Here is a 22,830-nt window from a genome sequence, read left to right as displayed (position 1 = left end):
TATTTTGTCTTGTCCATTCACCCTCTGAATGGCACACATACACAATCCATGTCTCAATTGTCAAAACCCTTATTTAACCTGTCTCCTCCCCTTCATCTACACTGATTGAAGTGGATTTACAAGTGATAAAGGGATCATAGCTTTCACCTGGATTCACCTGGTCAGTCTATGTCATGTTCATAATGTTTTGTACACTCAGTGTATAGATTATTATACAGAGCTTTATTCTTTGTAGTGTAGATCTGCCTTAGCATACGTCTTCTCCTTCATATCGCCTCAAGTCTGTGCCACATTGAGATCAAGTTCTGTCTTCTTTTCTAAATACCCCTTTTGATCTCAATCTCCTCTCTCTCTCTGTGCAAACTGAGTCACTCCTCCTTTTTCACATGCTCTTCCTCTGCTTTGTTCTCTCTCTGCACGTTCTTCTCTCTTATTTCCTGCCTATAACCTTTTCTATCTCTCTCATTTCAGTTCTCGTCCTCTTGACCACCCACTGTCTTCCTGCAAGAGAGCCCCCCCCCCCCCCCACCACATACACACACACAGACCCACACACACCCACACTCTACAGCCTCTTACCAGTGAGTCTTCCACCGTAAAGTTGAACATTCTCTTGGCATCTGTCTTCAGGTCCCTCACAAAGTCTTTATATTCAGGGTTCTGTGGTTCTCTATACGTCAGGATCTTCACACTCTGAGACAGACACAAAGAAAAAGACAGATTGTGATTCATAAGACAAAGGTTTCACTGAATTATACAGAATTATACCATATGATGGGGTCAGAAAATCAGGTTATCAATTTCTGCTAATGAATGAATGAACCACAGGTGTGAGAAACACCCCTTCAGTGTGAGAAATTAACAGTATGTTCCTCTTTCCCAGGCCCGTCCCTTTTATAAACAGGCAACTGTTATTAGAGCCTAGTTGCTCTATTATAGGTTGTCAATGTGACCAGTCATCCACAACACATCCTCCAAAACACCCAATAACTTTAATCAAATCATCTTATCTCCTCCCTCCCATTCCTCCAGTCTGTGTAGATACAGGCCCAACCTCATTCAAGCAGAAAACTAAGGTCTGAGAAGGCTAACTTGTAAAAACACAGCAGTGAGAGAAGTATTCATAAGTATGGGTTATGGCATTGGTTCCCAGACCATTTTGCATTAGGACCCACTTAAAATCTTTGTCAACCTAAGCAAAATGACCACGACCCACCATTAGGCCGTACGTTGTGCACCGCTGATGTACAGTACGTGCATCAGTTACATTTTCAAACCTCATGCCCTATACAATATACCTGAAAACAACCACATCTCTAAACCATGCAATACGTTTTGATTGAATATGGCCCCTAATTTTTGTTTTGCTCTTTCAGGCTTTGTGAGATGAGACTGATATCAACACGTTGCCTCTCTTCCCCTCGCTGGAGACTGAGTCTGTTACTCACTAGGGAATTGAGAAGAAAATTAAAGTACTTCACAGCGAGAGAATGAAAAAACAAGATTAGATTTGTCATCTCATCTGCCTGGCAGCACACTTAACACCAATGACAACCATGGGGAAACATAGGGACATCAAAATATGATTGCTTCAGGGCCTGCTGTGTAAGTCAGTGGAGAATACAGCAGATACCTGTTTCCAAGGTAATGATTGGAATGAGATGAGGAATGAGATGATACACTTGACTCTGATCCAAAGCTTACCTGGAAGGCCTCCTTGGCGACAAGGTCATCTTGGTCCCCTCTGGCCCAGGGTTGAGCATTCTGGGAGTCCAGGCTGCGTCCAAACATGTCGATGTAGAAGAAAACAAACTCCTCCTGAGGAAGGCTTGCCCGCCGGAAGTGAACCATCAGCTGCCTGAACGTGTCTGGAGAGCAACACACAAACACCACTACGGAGAGAGAGAGAGAGAGAGAGAGAGAGAGAGAGAGAGAGAGAGAGAGAGAGAGAGAGAGAGAGAGAGAGAGAGAGAGAGAGAGAGAGAGAGAGAGAGAGAGAGAGAGAGAGAGAGAGAGAGAGCGAGAGAGAGAGAGAGAGAGAGAGAGAGAGAGAGAGAGAGAGAGAGAGAGAGAGAGAGAGAGAGAGAGAGAGAGAGAGAGAGAGAGGGGGGGTTATAAAAAGAAGAGAGTAAAGACATAGGGAGTGTAATGATAGTTATTGCACATATGGTAAAATATAGTTTTTTCTTGCAAAACACACAACAACCAAAGGTCCTGAATTAAAATTATAGACCTGTCTAATACATGTAGGAATAAAAACAATATTGTAAATGAATGAGCAATTTAGCATGTATGGTAATATGTCAATTTTCTTTCAAGTGTATTCAACAAGCATCTTAAAAGGCATCATTTAAACAGAGCAACACTTTGTTATGGCAAGCCTAAATAAGTTCAGGAGTCAAAATAACAAATCGGATAATAAGTTACATGGACTCATTCTGTGTTCAATAATAGTGGTTAACATGATTTAACTACCCCATCTCTGTACCCCACACATACAATTATCTGTAAGGTCCTTCAATCGAGTAATGAATTTCAAGCACAGATTCAACCACAAAGACCAGGGAGGTTTTTCCAATGCCTCGCAAAGAAGAGCACCGATTGGTAGAAGAAGAAAAAATGGACGCTGAACATCCCTTTGAGCATAGTGAAGTTATTATTTAGGCTTTGGATGGTCCCTTTGAGCATGGTGAAGTTATTATTTAGGCTTTGGATGGTGTATCAATACACTCAGTCATTACAAAGATACAGGCGTCCTTCCTAACTCAGTTGCCGGAGAGGACGGAAACCTCTCAGGGATTTCACCATGAGGCCAATGGTGACTTTAAAACAGTTATAGAGTTTAATGATTCTGATTCGAGAAAACTGAGGATGGATCAACAACATTGTAGTTACTCCACAATACTAACCTAAATGACAGATTGAAAAGAAGGAAGCCTGTACAGAATAACAAATATTCCAAAACATGCATCCTGTTTGCAACAAGGCACTTTAGTAATACTGCAAAACATGCTTGGGGCAAATCCAACACAACACATCACTGAGTACCACTATTCATATTTTCAAGAATGGTGGTGGCTGCATCATGTTATGGGTATGCTTGTCATCGGCAAGGACTAGGGAGTTTTTTTAGGATAAAAATAAACGGAATACAGCTATAAGCACAGGCAAAATCCTAGAGGAAAACTGGTTCAGTCTGCTTTCCAACAGACACTGGGAGACGAATTCACCTTTCAGCAGGACAATAACCCAAAACACAAGGCCAAATCTACACTGTAGTTGCTTACCAAGATGACATTGAATGTTCCTGAGTGGCCTAGTTTCAGTTTTGACTTAAATCGTCTTGAAAATCTATGGCAAGACTTGAAAATAGCTGTCTAGCAATGATCTACAATCAACTTGACAGAGCTTGAATAATTTTTTCAAGACAAATCCAGGTATGCAAAGCTCTTAGAGACTTACCCAAAAAGACTTCTACAAAGTATTGACTCAGGGGTGTGAATACTTATGTAAATGTGATCTTTTTGTATTTCATTTTCAATACATCTGCTTAAATTTCAAAAAATTTGTTCACTTTGTCTTTATGGGGTATTGTGTGTAGATGGGTGAGAGAGAAAATCTATTTAATCCATTATGAATTCATGCTTTAACACAACAAAATGTGGAATAAATCAAGGGGTATGAATACTTTCTGAAGACACTGTAAATAGGGGTAATGAGAGAAAGGAGGGGGGACACTCAGTGTTAGCCCGCAGGCTAATTGTGCTGGGGTATAGTGGTGCCTGTGGCGGTGTGTCAGAGACAGTGATCTGAAACAGGGCTCTATTAGCTATGATCAGCTCTGCTCCCAGCCAGAGGCTAACTGCCTCGGTCAGACCCTTCATTAGCCTGGGTAATTACTGCAGGCTGCCAAGTACCTGGCACTGCCACGGCAGCACACTGTAAGTGTGTGTGGGTGTCACACCGTGTTCAGCATTCTCTGTGCACCATTGTGTTAGTTTTACCTGGTCCAAAAACAACCCTTTAGCCCTATACCCCATAGGCAGGTTGTGCTGCTGTGATCCTGTGTGGCCTGTTCTAGTACAGTTAGGTCTAGGCTGAACTAGTCTGGTCAAATCTACAGAGTCTAGTCTATTCTAACGTGTCATAGTGTATTGTGTTCTGGGCTGGTCTAGTCTGATGGGTTCTTGTGTTATGATCTACTTAGGGTCTTATCTAGTTTATTGTGGTCTGGTCTGGTACCGTGTGGAGTGGAAGAGTGGCACAGGAAGTCTCCAGGGGCGTGATGACATTCCTGTAGCACGCACTTCCTGTCCTGGCGGCTCTATTGTTTCAGGGTTTAATGGCCCTGGTCGGGAAGTGAGCAGTGGAACCAAACCAACAAACCTAGGGGGACTAAAAGGGATCTCCCTGGTCTCCCTGGACTCAGGAGACGTACAAGTATAAGAAGGGTCTGAGTGCCCTCCTTCTGGTGAGACTCCATCTTCATCCGGATACCCTCCAAACAATGGCGCCACCAGTGGCTTGGTGCCACACTCAACTTCTAGTGGCACAAAGATATATAACATTTGTTGACACCCCTGCTTTTGTTATGAATGCTGACCCGATGTGCAAAATGAGTGGATGGAAAAGGGGGCAAAGCCCAGGCCTGACCCCTGATCCCGGCACCAGGCAGAGCAAACACTGTATCTTTACATACCTTTCATGCCTGATAAGTGCAAAGTCACACACGCTTCCACTATCATCTTCAGGCGGTCTGACACTTCCTTTGAACTTCCAACCTCAGAAGAGTTGATGATGTAGTGGTTACACTGTGGACAGCCCAGCTGATACCATGACGACTGGGTGAGAGAGCAAGAGTGAGGCGGAGATAGCAAATAGAATGTCTGTCACACCATCCTGTTTGATTTTCTTACCTTCACAGAAGGTTAGCAGAAGGTGAATTTGGGAGATGAGGGGGGTGTTAGGAGGAGAGTGAGGGTGATGAAAGGAAGGAATAAGAACATTTTTTACTTTTTCCATTTCCTTCTCTCCCTCCACCTTCATTTATTTTTCTTAACTTCAGTAGCGACAGACTGACCTTTTTATTTATTTTTATTTACAAACTTAATTTAATTGGCTGTTATCAAGTCACGGATGTATGTTCTCCGCTTTGAATTCTGTAGCACTCTTTACTCTGTCTCTCACAACCACACACAACTTCTTCCTTTCCTAGGAATTGGTGAGGGATAACATAACCAATCCCACTGTGTCCGTGTAATCTCCTAAAACATTCCAGAGAAACAAAGACACTTGATTAAGTCTTTGAATTACTGTGATGTAGGAGCTGTCAACTTCCTCCTGAACACACATAGACAATTCCACAGTCAAGTGACAGAGACAGCAGACTTCCCTGGTTCTTGATTAAACATTACATGATCTAATTGCATTACAATTACAAATTGCGATATGCAGATAGTGGAAGTGAATCCCAATTAACGTAGTTATGCGGGATATTACCTAGAAACATTGCTGCTGGGCATACCTATTGGGATCTTTGGATGAAAGCAAGAAGACTAGTGTATGGGGACCCGAAGATGCCACATTAAACAAGAAGAAATGCACCAGTAGGATCTTTGATGTACCAGTATCGTCTGTGTACTTCACTCCAAGTGACCCCCTTATGGGTCCATGCAGTCACAATCCCACTGGGCAAAAACTGGTTGAATCAACGTTGTTTTCACGTCCTTTCAACAAACTACTTTGCAAAAAGTCATCAACGTAAAGGTATTTCGGGATTTTTTGTATTTTTTTCACCCAACTTTTAACCTAAATCCAATTGCATGGTTAAAATGTTGGTTCATTTCACGTTAGTTGACAATCCAATCAAAACTAGAATTCTAAGTGAACACTATTGAGATACTATACTTATTTTAGACTGTGGCTACTATCAACCCATTCCTACTGAATTTATGTTTGGCTTCATTTGCCATCATAGCCACAGCACACAAAGCAAACCCAATAGGGCCTTCTTGGAAGGTGGGATGAGATCAGCAAAAGCTTCTTGTATCGCAGCTTAGGCCTGCAGGGATCTGACCAGAAATATGGTATTGTTTATCTGATGACACAAAAGGCAATTTCAAAAGCTTTAGATGGATATATACTGATACAAACACACACAAAATTCTACCTGGAACCAAAAAGGGTTCTTCAAAGGGTTATTCTATGGGGTCAACAGAAGAACCCTCTTAGGTTCTAGATAGCACCTTTTTTTCTAAGAGTGTATATCCAACATCATACAGCAAACATCCAATTATACAATGTCTAACAATAAAAAGCTTTGTTAGATGTTAAACTAGGATATGAGTCTGTTCAAAGCTGAACCATTACGGAAGAAGCAGCCTCCGTCCCTCCCAGGACCCCAGACTCCACCTGTGATGAACAGCAGGCCTGAACTCACCAAGATAACTCAATGTGTGTTGACTCGTCTGTGTGTATTCATGCAAACCAACAAATCTAAAACCAACCACCCCCATCACCACTACCATCTCCCCCCGGCTCCAAGGCAAACTATAGGCCTACATGTCTGGCTCCCCTCCTTCTCCTTGCCTCTCCAGGATATAAATGTTTAACTAATGCCAGATGGACAGGGCCGAGGGGGCTGAGGGGGAGGAAAGGGAAAGGCTGGGCACGGCCTTGTGGCTAGTTTAGTTCAGCATGGCCACCTTCTGCCTCGGCAACCATGGCGACAGGAGGAGGTGAGCTAGAAGAGATGGAAGCTCCAGGGTCTTGCGTCACCCCTTTTGGGAAGTCCAAGCTATGGGGTGAAGGGGTCATGTCGAGGCAAGGGTGATGTCAACAACCCTACAGAGTTACAGGTCCCTCTTAACACTGGGATAACAAGCTCAACTGCCAAAACTCTCTCGCTCATCAACACTTTCTACAATCTCTACAAAGATCTGCCACCATGAAAGGTAATTGAAAATCACCCCTCCCTTTCGCAGGTAGTGCAATATTCTTTGAACTGTGTATAGGCCTTTCTTTATAGACAGGTAATCCCATTGGGATGAATTGAGTGCTCCTATCTCCTCAAGCAATTGGGTGCTGTACATTTCCTCAACTAATGATTAATAAGCCATGCAAGACAAAGGAGATGATTGTGGACTACAGGAAAAAAAAGAGGACTGAGCACGCCCCCATTCTCATCGACGGGGCTGTAGTGGAACAGGTTGAGAGCTTCAAGTTCCTTGGTGTCCACATCACCAACGAACTATCATGGTCCAAACACACCAAGACAGTCGTGAAGAGGGCACGACAAAGCCTATTCCCCCTCAGGAGACTAAAAAGATTTGGCATGGGTCCTCAGATCCTCAAAAAATTCTACAGCTGCACCATCGAGAGCATCCTGACTGGTTGCATCACCGCCTGGTATGGCAACTGCTTGGCCTCTGACCGCAAGGCACTACAGAGGGTAGTGTGTACGGCCCAGTACATCACTGGGGCAAAGCTCCCTGCCATCCAGGACCTCTATACCAGGCGGTGTCAGAGGAAGGCCCTCAAAATTGTCAAAGACTCCAGCCACCCTAGTCATAGACTGTTCTCTCTGCTACCGCACGGCAAGCGGTACCGGAGTGCCAAGTCTAGGTCCAAAAGACTTCTCAACAGCTTCTACCCCCAAGCCATAAGACTCCTGAACAGCTAATCATGGCTACCCGGACTATTTGCACTGCCCCCCCACCCCATCCTTTTTACGCTGCTGCTACTCTGTTAAATGATGCAATCTCTATTGCACTCCACACTGCCCTTTCCCACCTGGACAAGAGGAACACCTACGTGAGAATGCTATTCATTGACTACAGCTCAGCGTTCAACACCATAGTGCCCTCAAAGCTCATCACTAAGCTAAGAATCCTGGGACTAAACACCTCCCTCTGCAACTGGATCCTGGACTTCCTGACGGGCCACCCCCAGTTGGTAAGGGTAGGTAACAACACATCTCACAAGCGGTACCAGAGCGCCAAGTCTAGGTCCAAAAGGCTTCTCAACAGCTTCTACCCCCAAGCCATAAGACTCCTGAACAGCTAATCATGGCTACCCGGACTATTTGCACCTCCACCCCATCTTTTTACGCTGCTGCTACTCTGTTTTTATTTATGCATAGTCACTTTAACTCTACCCACATGTACATATTACCTCAACTAGCCGGTGCCACCGCACATTGACTCTGCACAGGTACCCCCCTGTATATAGCCTCCCTACTTTATTTCTCAACACTTTTTTGTTGTTGTTGTTTTATTTTTGTTGTCATTTTCATTGTTGGTTAAGGGCTGTAAGAAAGCATTTCACGGTAATGTCTACACCTGTTGTATTCGGCGCATGTGGCAAATAAAATTTGATTTGATTTGATTTGATTGCTTTTGGATACGCAGTGTATGGTTTTTCTACTCACATACTGTACTCTCACTAAGCTATACAAGTTATGTAATCACTGGGCATGTGGGTGTGTGTAGTGTTAGGGAAAAGGAAAAGAAGAACTTGATCGTCTCTCTTTGGAAGTGATTTTCTTTACTGTATGGCTTTGCCAGAAGAGAGAGTTTCTCATCAATAAGATGAATGGGACTGATACTGAACCCCCTGTGGAGCTACACTGTCCTTGATTAGAACAGCCGTTCCAAAATAGAACTGATTAACATACCAAGGGGAGGGTGAGGGTGAGGAGAGCAAAGAGAAGGGCGAGATGGAGGTAGGGCGGAGATGGCAAGGGGAGAGCAGTGTCCGCATGGGTCCATGATTTAGTGATTCATTTGACCTTTGCTCAAATACATTTGCTAATATCAAAGTCCAAATGAAAAGTCACTTTCACACTTTTTCTATGTCACCTCAGACACTTTAAATTCAGGTCAGGACTGTGTGTGAATATAGGTTGATAAATGCCCCAAATTGATTGAAATTAAAGAAGAACCAATCTGGTCTTTCATAATACCAAATATTGTGCAAAAAGGTTACGACATTGATAAATGTCTTGTTGTGTTCTGTCCAACCATTTCAACAAAGTAGACTTTGACTAATGTTTTTGGCTGTTGCTCTTTTCTTTTCGTGCAGTCAATTGGGTTGCTTTTTGCTTGATAGAGATGGCAGACACACTAACACACACACAAGATGTGGGGAAGATTACTACTCCAGATGTTAAATACAGCTAACCAAACAGAGCTGTCCTGAAATAAACTATGCTCCTTCCACACACAGCATTAATTGATTAGTCTATGTGGACCTACCTCCTCAGAGGAGAACTACTCCTACTGTAGCCTATGTGAAATGACGTTCAATTAGTGACTGCTAGGGCCCGCGGCTTTTGTGGACAATGCTTCCTGGGTGACAGTTGTCGATGTGTTCATAGGGTCCCTGGTTTGAGCCCAGGTTGGGGTAAGGAGAGGGACGGAAGCAACACTGTTATGCTACCATCACAGAGACAGCGATTTGTTAGTCACAGAAAAATTATTTCTGACAGGAAATAACATTAACAGGTACATTTTAAGGAATTAACACCAAAAGAACTGACAAGAAGTGCAGTCGACTGTTAAAATATGTATGACCAGTGGACTGGAGGAAATCCTTCACAAGAATCAGCTCTTCCTTTCTGTATAAGATTATCTCATAAAAACATAATGATAAATTATTGTAATTATGGTAATGTTTATTGCATCTGATAAATGCTGTGCTAGTGAAAGGACTCTTGGGGGAAACAAAAGGCTGATTTTTTTTGTTTTGTTGCTGACAAAATCTTGTTGACATTTCAGCAAATGGCCCCTTATTAAATTTCACTCCCCATGTACACCCACCCAGTCCACTGGGCTTAGCTCTTCTACAAGTTCTATGATGAGTTACCAACATTTAGTTATTTAAACTATATTCAATGCACCACCATCTCCATCCTGCTCCCTGCAGTGTAGCGGTGGTGGGTTGGTAAGGATCCTATTTTGAAGGGAGCTGGAACAGGGGGTCAAAGTGCTCAATCAGCTCAAGGGGTTTCCCAGCGCATCTGTAGGGTTCCTATAAAATCTGTTTCATTTTTTGCCTAATTCCGTTTAGTTTTTCCCAAATTCCTTTTTCTCCATTTTGTATTCCCTATTTTCAGGTTTTCACTCTCAAAATCAATTTTTTATTATACAAAAACAACAAAACTGGATGTTCTAAGTCAGGGATGGGCAACTTTGATGGGGGTGGGGGCCACAAAAAATCTGAACTCGTCATGAGGGGACGCAGGTTGCTTACGGGTCTGCACACCCACATCCATGTGTAACAAATTTAGATAGCTGACCGCTAAACTAACTTAGCAATCTAAAATTATTTTAGCTGACGAGTGGCGCAGTGGTCTAAGCCACTAGAGATCCTGGTTTGAATCCAGGCTCTGTCGTAGCCGGCCGTGACCGGGAGACCCATGGTGTGGCGCACAATTGGCCCAGCGTCATCCAGGGAAGGGGAGGGAATGGCCGGCAGGGATGTAGCTCAGTTGGTAGAGCATGGCGTTTGCAATGCCAGGGTTGTGGGTTCGATTCCCACGGGGGGCCAGTATGAAAAATAATGTATGCACTCACTAACTGTACGTCGCTCTGGATAAGAGCGTCTGCTAACTGTAAGTCGCTCTGGATAAGAGCGTCTGCTAAATGAATTTAAAAAATAAAATAATAATAATTGACTGACTATCAGTGAATTACAAAACAAGAGAAAAACTGCTGATCCACAACCATATTTCGAAATTGCACCATATTATAGTATTCTAATTTGCAACAGTAAGTTGAGACCTCGACTGAGTTCCAAAAAAAAAAAAATAATGGGGGGGGATTGATCCGATCGCCTTCAAATGCGGCTGCCAGTTGCCCATCTCTGTTCTAAGTCCACAACAATGCTTAAACCACATCAGGAGATATCTAAAACATTTTAATTTTTGGGTGTAGACACACACACACACATACACACACACACACAAAGAGATATGAGAGACCACACTTTCAGTCTTTTTCTCCTGGATTATTGTTAAGGCCCCTGAAGCAACAATGAAACCAGTCCAAAACAATCTAAGCCATGTTATTTTTCAGTAAAAGGGGCAATTGAGCAAAGCAACAGTTGGTGAGACAATGAATGCACCCAAACAACAGACTGAGGTCCCTGCAGCATGCAAACCACCTCTGGCGTCATTTCCTCATCATAATGGTGTGCGTATTTATTTATTGGTCCCTGGGGATGGCGGCAGGGGGTGGTGAGGTGGGGGGACATATTGTGAAAGGCTTCCTCTCTCTTGATGAGTGCTGAGGAAAAGGTCACAGCACTGCTGGTGAGTGTGATAGATGTGTGTCTATGTGTTATGGTGGACTGGGGGGAAGGGGTGTTACATTATCTTTTCACACCACATACACTCATACACCTTTTCTTTTGCACATTGAGCACTCCTGCCCCTCACTCTCTCCAACTATAGGTTGAGATGAGTGTTGGTGTTGTGGTTTTATCTGTCTCTGAGCTGTGAAAATAGTTTCTACATATGGAGAAGAGCAATGCATGAAATCTTAATATAAAGCAGGTCCATCTGATCCTCAAACCATCTGCTGTTCTGAAACAAATTGACAACTACCACAACAACATGTAAATCAGCTGCTGATTGTGTGCTTTGACAGAACAGAGTTACAATCAGAAACATAATCAGGAAGTCTTTTTGTACTCCCATATACTGTTCCACTTGCTACTTTATGACTTCGTTTTTTCTCGTCAGTCATATTTCCACTATAACTCTTCCATGGGTATTCTGCTAAATGGAGTTGTACAAATGGTTGTTTCAAGCATAGGAGATTTGCTGATAAATACCGTGGGAGTTTAGTTTCTTTTGATTCCTAACTGGGCCATGGTGGAGGTTGTATTCAGGAAACAGCCTTTTTACTCAGATATTAATGATATTTATTGAAACGTTGCATCCCCTATGATGGCTTTTTCACAGGCAGGTGTATGAGCAATAAAAAGAATATGTCTACGACAGTCTTTGGGTTAAACATTTCCCGACTGTTAATGCTAAACAGACACTTTAAAGTGGCAATCAGTAGTTAAAACAATAAAGTCGTCTCCGGCCCCTGTTTCGGTACAAAGCTGAGGGTAGGTCTGGAGAAATGTAACCACTCTTAAATTCATAGACAGAGCTATGGATGCAAGGACTGACCATCCATGATATCAAAATAATAGATTTAACCAAGTTTTGAGGCTATATAATTTATATTTACTTTGTTTACAAACATTAGAGTAAAACAAGCTTGTATTGTGGGTTCTAATGGGGTACGGCAGTTGGACTAAGCTCATGAGGCATTTATAAGTTATATTCTTCAAGAATCAATGGGTACATATCATGAATTTATAAGTCCAAACATGGATGTAGCAACTGCAGATTGCCCCTTTAACCTAAATACATAAAACAGCTCATAAGGTCTGCACACACAGGTCAACTGCACTCCATCGAAACACACAGCTTTACAATCAGCTCTGGTCTCATGTCCTTTTTCCAATTAGTGTGGCCATTCTACCAGATCTCAGTCAGACAACCTTAACTAAAAGCCCTAATCAATCAAACCCTGTTGCCTGTGAATTTGAAATAAGCCAAAGACAACAGTCTTCTGGCCCTCCATAAAGCACACATTTGGATCCATGTAACCAAAACAACAAAGTTCACAGTGTGAAAACATAAAGAAACTACATGGTAAGTCACACATGCTTTCTTGTTGAACAGAAACTCATATTTAGTATCTGTTCCAGAACATGGATGACCAGTTTTGTTTGAACAAATCCCTAATTTGACCAAGTCCATAATTTGCTCACCTCTGGTTAAATATGATAAACTGCAGAACAACAAAAAGCAAAGGGCCAGGGTAATTAGACCAATAACGGAGTCTGTTTAGCAGGAAATACCTACAGATCTGATATGTTGACTGCAGCTCCCTTATAAGGTTGCATGGCTCTTGACCTCTGTTAATAAATGTCTTCTCTGGAGATGTTTTTATACCCGTGTGGGAACGGGAGAGGGAAGCTCATAGGGAACCAATCGAGAGGCTTATCTATCTATTTGTTGACTCACTTGACTTTGCAAAGAAAGTGATAGATTGGAGTAGCAATTAATGATATTTGCCTTGTACTCACTGTGCCCATTTCCTCAAAGGCAGCAAAAGGGTAAACTGAACCAAAATACATGACGTGCGGGAAAACATCTGAGGGGGTCCATAAAACTGCTGTATCATCTAATGATGCAGATCTTATTATCTCTGTCTGTCCTGGGGACAGGCCATTTGCAGCAGTGAGTTGTCTAGTCTGCACAGCATCGATTGAGCTCATAATTCTTGCTCAGGCTGCCGGCGCGACCATGCCCTGCAGTAAGGATTAAAAGCTAATATCCACGCTTAACAAGCCATGCTGCTACGAATCAGGAGCCAACAAATCTCATAGGTAATAAGTGAGACACACACACGCACACAATCGTAAATGTGAAAACAAGCACATACAGTTTAGCTATTTTTGTACAGCTGTGTCAACAAATTCAAATAAATCTATGTCACGAGGGCTTAGGCTGAATAAATAACATGCTCCAAGAATGTTCTTTTTAGGCTGTTCTTAGGCTGACAAGCCTAACCATAATGAAATAAGTTCCAGGGAGAAATGTATACGAAAAGACACTGTGCCACCCCACTGAACATTATTGGATTTGCTCTCACAATATGTAGAATATAAAGCTGTGAATAAAGTGTAGTGAATATCGGGACCCACCTCGGCCATCTTGCTTGATGTTGTGGAGCAGGTCAGAGTAGTTGACTGGTCCAGTGTTCTCCTCAAACACCAGGTCCACCGAGGTGATGTTGTTCACGTGCAGCTCTGTGTAGAGCCCCTCCACAGCGAAGTAGCACGGCCGGTCATCCTTCTTGTTGTCACTGAACATGAGCAGCACCTGCTCCTTCCACTCAAAGTGCTTGCAGATATGGAGGCCGAACTTGCCCAGCTTCTTGTGCGTGGGGCCTGTGTTGGTGATGGATGGGTACATGTTGATGCCGTTGAAGCCCACGGCTGGGGCGCCCGCCGTTACCATGGGGATGTCCCAGTGGGTGGTGAAGAGGCCCACTGGGGAGGAGGTGTAGTCACAGCCCGGCCCGATGAAGGCCCAGGGGTCGTGGGCGAACTTGAGGTCAACAGCCATAAGTGGGGCGATGGACTCGGAGCAGATGCCCTCCTCGTTCTCGCTGTTCTCAAACACGTAACCCAGGTGGTGACCAGGGAGGAGTGCCGGGTCAGCGTTGATGGTGTTGATGGCTCGGTCCAGAGCCGGACCCACACGGGGCCAGGCCCAGGGGTAGGCAGTGTTCCTCTGTGGTAGGATGATGGCCAGCGTGATGTTTCGGTGCTGCCGATGGTCCCGGTGCTCTCTGGGGTGTCGGTGTGAATCACGGTGCCGGGAGGACTTGCCAGACTGGACCCACTGGAGACAAACGCCCAGCAGCAGAAGAAGAACCAGCAACAGTTTCTCTCCCTCCATCCTCATCCTGCTAGGCTGCTGAATAACGTCTTTATTAATTATTTATCCTGTTGAGCTAAAGAGGGAGATATAGGGAGACATTTGCACACACACATGAAAGGCTCAGGTTGGAGTCTCTTCATGTCTGTTCAACTCTGTTCAAAGAGCTGTTTTGCTTCGTCACAGCTGAATTCCCTCAAACAATTTTCTTCATGTCACGTTTGAGTGGCCTTTGCACTGCCATGCTATAGAACATCTATGAGAGAGTGACTCCCTTATCCCAGACTGGAGTTACTAAGTTTAACATGGGCAGTTCTGTCCCCTCAAATCAGATTTATACTCAGAATTTGAGAATATAAACGTAATAATTAACCATGCATCGAAGAATAGCAACGTGTGTGACAAAATACTTGTCACACAGCTCCCTTTAGTAAGTTATAGTGAAGGTGAACTTTCCTAGACAACTACATGGTTGTTAGTTGCTGTTATCAAACTGGTAGACCATTAAGCTTGCACCTGACAAGATATGCATTGATTTAACTGTTTAACTGCACTCATTGAGATTTGTTTAGCATCAAAGCCTGGTACACCAACAAATACTTAAACAATGGAGCAATAATCGAAGGTGGATTGCATGCCATTTTCACATGTATGTAGGCTAGATCTAACAGTGTTGAGTCAGAGGGCAATTACTTTGATTCATTTGAAGCTATAGGCTACATCTTGTTTATAAAGTATCTTATCAAAAACATAAACAATTGAGTAATAGGATGCTTAGGGTTATGATAAAACGGATGTCTGAAATCAGATAAAGGCTTTTTCTAGTAGATAACAAAGATTTAAAACGTCTAAATGTATACATAACAAAACCTTAAAACGTTATAAGGACGGTATACCTGGTTTTGTAAAGCTATTAGCCTTATATTATGCCTAAATATTTGTGCTCACATAATAGCATACACTCAAAAGTCCTTTGGGAAATCATGTGGTGCACTGTCTGGCTGTAGCCGAAATAATTTAACATGAATTAAAATGTGTTGCAGCTACAAAAACATATTTGACATTTGCCTAAATACAATAAAATTACCTTAAATTGAGTTTTCTCCCTCCATGTCCAGCTCTGGTTTATGCCGAGGTCTTGGCATGTGTGACTGTCAGTTACTGAGGAAAATATCAGCTGGTGTTTGCGCAGAGGTGCTGATGCGCACGCGAAACCCGCGAACAGGCAACGCGTGGTTCACAAAACCTGGGGATATCTACAAAAGAAAACGTCAATTAAGTTTTTTCCCTTTTAGTTGCGCACAAAGAAACCAGAAAAAAAATTGATTGGAGAATCACAGAATGAATACACAGCCACAGTCAGTCATTTGAGATGTGCTAGCTCCCACCTCTTATTACCAAAGTAAACAGACTGGACACAGTTGACTTTGGCTTTCCTGATTCAATTATTTTAGGCTAAGCAAAGACAGTCCTTGATGATTTGCTGTGTCAGACATAGTAGCCTATCTCTGCAGAGAAGGTGCATGTTGTTTCATAGTTGTAGCATGAGAAGATGTAACTTTTTGCCTGAATTTGAAAATATTCCAAGGAAAGGCTAGCAAAGCACCAGCACAGCTCAACACCTTTAGCACTGTTGCAGGTCCCCAACTCAGGGAAGCTGATTCCAGGCCTGCATGGGTCAGCTGTTGAACTCCAGGGTTAGGAAATCCCACAGCATCAGGTAGAGGAAAAGGAGAGGACGACAGCAGTGTGCCGTCACACACCCGGACAATCCTCTACAGCCACAGGTCAAAGAAACACGCACACACACTATGCCTCCCTTCGTCTGGTCTGAGGGTGTGTCCGGCTCATCACACAGCTGTACATCCCTGTGTTTGTGACCCCCTGTTGTTTGTGTGTGTATGTCTGGTCTCATACCAGTATTCCTTGTACTCTGTCTGTCTATTTCAGTGTTGCAATGGTTAGCCTGATGCAGCATTGGCCAGTCCGAGTAGAGACTGACTGCCTGACGCTGGAATAGTGTGTATGTGCTTGTATGAAAGTGTGTGTGTGTCTCACTCAGACACAGGAGGGGCAGGCTTTCGTTTCCACTGGAGCCGGAGGGAGGAGAGGGAGAGAACGGGAGAGAGGAGGAGTGGATCTATACAAATATTTATTCTCAAGCAATTAGCACAGTGGTAAATTATTCTACCATAGATGAGCTGTATTTAAAAGCATGTCCAACAGTCTATGTTGAGAGAAATTATAGCAGTTGTTGAGTGCATGCATTTGTCTCTTAAAATATCGGGGGTTGAACATGTATATCAGGTTGCACACACACAGTACGTTTACATGTACAGTAATAATTATATATTGAACTGGTTATGGCAGTAGGCAGATTATGCAATAGTCATGTAAACACCTTACTCTGTTTATCTTAATCGGCGTAAGGTCAAAATCGAAGTAAACTTACGCCGATTAAAACACCAGGTTTTCTGAGCAATCTTTCGAATTATTAGGACATGTAGTCATGAAAATCGGCGTTAAAGCTGTGTATTTGATCTGGGGATGTGCCAACACCAGCCGAGCGAGCCTCCCTCTTTAGCGCGAGTGAAGTGAGTTCGGAAGAACTGAATGTATGCGTTTTAGTAGTTTTCACATACAAACTTTATATGTCCGAACTCAGAATCAAATATGCTTCCCAAAAATAACACGGTCGCTGTGGTAGAACGTTTATTTTGAGTGGCGATTTTCTGCATTTATCAGAGTGCCATCAGGTAGTCTGATTTCAGATGTGTCCATGTAAACAGGATTATTAGGGGAAATCGTTATTGCAAAGCATATAGGTTAACTAATTTAACGTTTTAATTGAACTATTATATTAATCTGACTATCCACAACAATCTCATTGTGTGCAGGTAACCTTACTCATGAAGTGGGCGAATATATTTTCTGAGAGCAACTGTTTGTGACATGTGAAGGCCATGATCAGGGCCCCTAGACTAAGGCATTTGGGGCACTGGGTCAATGACCTCCAGGGGCCCACTGAGGGGGTCAGGAAATCAGCTAACTTCCTGCATTTCAACACATATTGCCATGGTGCAGAGAAAAATGTGCAGTTTTACAATGCTATTCCTCACATTTTGTCATGAGGCTAAGAGAAAATGTTGTGCTTTAAAAGAAAAAAAGTGCTGTTTTACAGCTCATCTCATGCTTTTACATTTTACCATCAGGCTGAGCGAAAACTTTGCAGTTTTAAAGTACATTTCCTGCTATTCTACTCATTTTGCCATGAGTCTGAGAGAACATTTTGTAGTTTTAAAGCTAATTTCCTGCAATGCTACACATTTTGCTATTATATGCTATCTGGGGGCCCCCGACCTACGATTACCATTCGGTAATCCAGCCCTGATGTCTGAAGGCGTGAGACAGCAGGCACAAGCTGTGCTGTATGAGCGCCCAATCTCTACCCCACCTGACCTCACTGATTGGTGCAGTAGTTCATGGTCAAACTGCCACTGAGCTGAATCCCTCACCGTGGGATCAGTATGGCTATTAGCTTTAAATCAGTAAGGCTATTAGCTTTAAAACTGCAACATTTTCTCTCAGCCTCAGGTAGCCTAGCGGTTAAGAGCGTTGGGCCAGTCACTGGTTCGAAACCCCGATCCGGCAAGGTGAGCAAGGCAGTTAACTGCTCCCTGGGGGCCGATGACGTGGATGTCAATTAAGGAAGCCCCCCGCACCTCTCTGATTCAGAGGGGTTGGGTTAAATGCAGAAGACACATTTCGGTTGAGTGCAACTGACTAGGTATCCCCCTTTCCCTATTGTGTGCATGTCAAGTCATAACTCTCACTCATGTAAAATGTGTGATCGTCATACCTTTTCAAAAATGCTTTCCACCCATCTTCATTGTGTGTCAGGACAAAAGCGTTGCTTGGTGACTGACTGACAATCTGCTGCCATTCCTTCATCATCAGGCATATGTAATAGCAGAGAGACATTTCTTGAGATCTGGCGTGGGCAGATTATAACAGTAATTTCCTTCCGATATTCTATTTTAAATAAAGCTAGGGCCCCGTACACACATATATTCATTAGAAGCAAGCTGTGTAGGTGAAGCAAAATGCAATTTTGAGTGAAAAATTTACAGAATGTACATTCCCATGTGAAAGCCATGAACATTGTGGCCGCTCTAATCCTTCCTCTGTTCCCTGAAGAGCTGTAGAATCCTGCATAGTCTTTTCCTCACCACAATTACATTTACATTTACATCATTTAGCAGACGCTCTTATCCAGAGCGACTTACAAATTGGTGCATTCAACTTATGATAGCCAGTGTGACAACCACTTTTTTTTGGGGGGGGGGGGGGGGGGTAGAAGGATTACTTTATACTATTCCAGGTATTCCTTAAAGAGGTAGGGTTTCAAGTGTCTCCGGAAGGTGGTCAGTGACTCCGCTGTCCTGGCGTCGTGGGGAGCTTGTTCCACCATTGGGGTGCCAGAGCAGCGAATAGCTTTGACTGGGCTGAGCTGAGCGGGAACTGTGCTTCCGTAGAGGTAGGGGAGCTAGCAGGCCAGAGGTGGATGAACGTAGTGCCCTCGTTTGGGTGTAGGGTCTGATCAGAGCCTGAAGGTAAGGAGGTGCCGTTCCCCTCACAGCTCCGTAGGCAAGCACCATGGTCTTGTAGTAGATGCAAGCCTCAACTGGAAGCCAGTGGAGTGTGCGGAGTAGCGGGGTGACATGAGAGAACTTGGGAAGGTTGAACACCAGACGGGCTGCAGCGTTCTGGATAAGTTGTAGGGGTTTAATGGCACAGGCAGGGAGCCCAGTGTCTTCCTTCCCCCTCACATTTTTGTGTTATTCTTTCTCTAGGGCTTATCTTTCCTCTCTTCTATGCCCTCTTACCCAACAGCAGTTTACAGATCAATAAACTCAACAAATTCCTTTGGCAAATAAAAAAATCATTATAGAGTTGGAGAAAAACAAGAAAGGGAGATGCCCCTCGTAAATCACATTTGCCAGTGAACTGGCTTTGAACCAAGTGGTTTATCTCCCTTGTGGCGCAGTGGTCTAAGGCACTGCATCGCAGTGTTAGCTGTGCCACTAAAGATCCTGGTTCGAATCCAGGCTCTGTCGTAGCCGGCCGCGACCGGGAGACCCATGGGGCGGCGCATAATTGGCCCAGCGTCGTCCAGGGTAGGGGAGGGAATGGCCGGCAGGGATGTAGCTCAGTTGGTAGAACATGGTGTTTGCAACGCTAGGGTTGTGGGTTCGATTCCCACGGGGGGCCAGTATGATAAATATAAAATAATGTATGCACTAACTGTAAGTCGCTCTGGATAAGAGCGTCTGCTAAATGAGTAAAATAAATAAAATTGTGGCCAAGATTAAACCAGTGCTGTGCCATGTCGGTTTCCCTTGCCTCTGCCCTGCCCACTTACAGACATGCAGGGACAGAGCACATGTAAAATGCAGAGAAAGTACAACTTAACAGGATGCAACAGTTGTAATCTATTAACACACACTTCTCTCTTCTCTCCTCTTTCTATATTTCCCTTTATTTCCCCTATATCTAACACACTCATTATTGAATTCTCACCCAGAATTCTTCACTCCCTAAATTACCCTCCAAGGCTGTGGTTTGAGAACATATCCACACTTACAGTGCCTTCAGAAAGTATTCATAACCCCTGACTTATTCCACATTGTGTTACAGCCTGAATTCAAAATTGATTAAATATCCCCCCCCCCCATTTACACACAATACCCCATAATGAAATGCCAAAGTGAAAACATGTTTTTAGAAATTTTTGCAAATTTATTGAAAATGAAATACAGAAATATCTAATTTACGTAAGTATTCACACCCGAGTCAATACGTTAGAATCACTTTTGGCAGTGATTACAGCTGTGTCTTTCTGGGTAAGTCTCTAAGAGCTTTGCACACCTGGATTGTACAATATTTTCACATTATTATTTATACAATTCTTCAAGCTCTGTCAAGTTGGTTGTTGATCATTGTTAGACAGACATTTTAAAGTCTTGCCATAGATTTTCAAGATGATTCAAGTCCAAACTGTAACTAGGCCACTCAGGAACATTCAATGTTGTCTTGGTAAGCAACTCCAGTGTATATTTGGCTTTGTGTTTTAGGTTATTATCCTGCTGAAAGATTAATTTGTCTCCCAGTGTCTGTTGGAAAGCAGACTGAACTAGGTTTTCCTATAGGATTTTGCCTGTGCTTAGCTCTATTCCATTTATTTTTATCCTATTACTTTAGTGCCTTATTGCAAACAGGATGCATGTTTTGGAATATTTGTATTCTGTACAGGCTTCCTTCTTTTTACTCTGTCATTTAAGTTAGTATTGTGGAGTAACTACAATGTTGTTGATCCATCCTCAGTTTTCTATTACAACCATTAAACTCTGTAACTGTTTTAAAGTCACCATTGGCCTCATGGTGAAATCACTGAGCGGTTTCCTTCCTCTCCTGCAACTGAGTTAGGAAGGATGCCTGTATCTTTGTAGTGACTGTGTCACGGATACAGCCGAGGCTGCCCCTCCTCCTTGCTCAGGCAGGCTTCGGCGTTCGTCGTCACTGGAGTACTAGCTGCCACCGATCGATGTTTCTGTGTCACACTAGGCCTGTCTTTATTATTCACACCTGTTACTCATTAGGCTTATTGGTTTCCCTATATTACCTCTGTTTTCCCTCCTGGGTTTGTGCGTGATTGTTCATTGTTACGTCGTCTGTTGAGCTGTTGTTTTGCTCTTCCCTGCGTGGAGGGTTTGTTATGGTTTACTTTGTGTTTAGTAAAGCCATACTTTTCTCAGTTCTGTGTCCTGCGCCTGATTCCGTTTCACCACTTCACCCAGACGCTGACAGACTGGGTGTATTAATACACCATCCAAAGTGTAATTAATAACTTCACCATGCTCAAAGGGATATTCAATGTGTGCTTTTTTAATTTTTACTGATCTACCAATAGGTGCCCTTCTTTGCGAGGCATTGGAAAACCTCGCTGGTCTTTGTGGTTGAATCTGTGTTTGAAATTCACTGCTCGACTGAGGGACCTTACAGATAATTGTATGTGTGGGGTACAGAAATGAGGTAGTCAATCAAAAAATAATGTTAAACACTATTATTGCACACAGAGTGAGTCCATGCAACTTTTGTGACTTGTTAAGCACATTTTTACTCCAGAACTTATTTAGGCTTGTCATAACAAAGGGGTTGAATACTTATTGACTCAAGACATTTGAGCTTTTCATTTTTTATTAATTTGAGCTGAAATAAAAGATCCCAGAAATGTTCCATATGCACTAAAAGCTTATTTCTCTAAAATGTTGCGCACAAAATAATCCATCCTCCTGACAGGTGTGGCATATCAAGAAGCTGATTAAACAGCATGATCATTACACAGCTGCACCTTGTGCTGGGGACAATAAAAGGCCACTCTAAAGTGTGCAGTTTTGTCACACAACACAATGCCACGGATGTCTCAAGTTTTGAGGGAGCGTGCAATTGACATGCTGACTGCAGGAATGTCCACCAGAGCTGTTGCCAGAGAATTGAATGTTCATTTCTCTACCATAAGCCGCCTCCAACGTCGTTTTAGAGAATTTGGCAGTATGTCCAACTGGCCTCACAACCGCAGACCATGTGTAACCACGCCAGCCCAGGACCTTCAAATCCGGCTTCTTCACCTGCAGGATCGTCTGAGACCAGCCACACGGACATCTGATGAAACTGAGGAGTATTTCTGTCTGTAATAAAGCCCTTTTGTGGGGAACAACTCATTCTGATTGGCTGGGCCTGGCTCCCCAGTGGGTGGGCCTTGCTCCCAAGTGGGTGGGCCTATGCTCTCCCAGGCCCACCCATGGGTGCGCCCCTGCCCAGTCATATGAAATCCATAGATTAGAGCCTAATTTATTTATTTCAATTGACTGATTTCCTTATATGAACTGTAACTCAGAAAAATCGTGGAAATTATTGCATGTTGCGTTTATATTTTTGTTCAGTATAATTCCACTTTGACATTATGGGGTATTATGTGTAGGCCAGTGACAAATGTGTAGGCCAGTGACAAACAATCTCTATTTAACCCATTTTAAATTCAGGCTGTAACACAAAATGTGGAAAAAGTCAAGGCACTGTATTTTGTGCTAGCACAGTCTAGCAGACGCTTCTTTATACCCTTTCCACTTGCTTGATTACTGAATATTTAATATTTAATCATGACCTTTAAATCAGAGCCAACCGGGAACAAGAAAACCTTGTCTTGTTCCACTACAGACTAGCGAAATCATGAATGTGCTTTCCTCTGTCGCTGTAAGCAC

At 43.2% G+C, this 22,830-nt stretch overlaps 1 protein-coding gene across 1 annotated transcript in view; it reads right to left on the bottom strand.

Moving 5' to 3' along the window:
• Window positions 1-15,718, bottom strand: part of LOC311140645 (atrial natriuretic peptide receptor 1-like) — a 45,999-nt gene extending 30,281 nt beyond the window's left edge. Inside the window, exons 1-4 of the mRNA XM_084175790.1 lie at window positions 15,597-15,718; window positions 13,771-14,585; window positions 1,705-1,892; window positions 580-693 (exon numbers count right to left, since the gene is read on the bottom strand). Coding sequence (XP_084031916.1) covers window positions 580-693; window positions 1,705-1,892; window positions 13,771-14,536 — 1,068 coding nt within the window. The 5' untranslated portion in view covers window positions 14,537-14,585; window positions 15,597-15,718. The remainder of the gene's footprint in view (window positions 1-579; window positions 694-1,704; window positions 1,893-13,770; window positions 14,586-15,596) is intronic.
• Between the last annotated feature and the right edge of the window lie 7,112 nt (window positions 15,719-22,830).

Source organism: Coregonus lavaretus (assembly GCF_964263955.1).
Source record: "Coregonus lavaretus genome assembly, chromosome: 13".
NCBI lineage: Eukaryota > Metazoa > Chordata > Actinopteri > Salmoniformes > Salmonidae > Coregonus > Coregonus lavaretus.
This window is presented reverse-complemented; position numbering and strand designations above follow the sequence as displayed.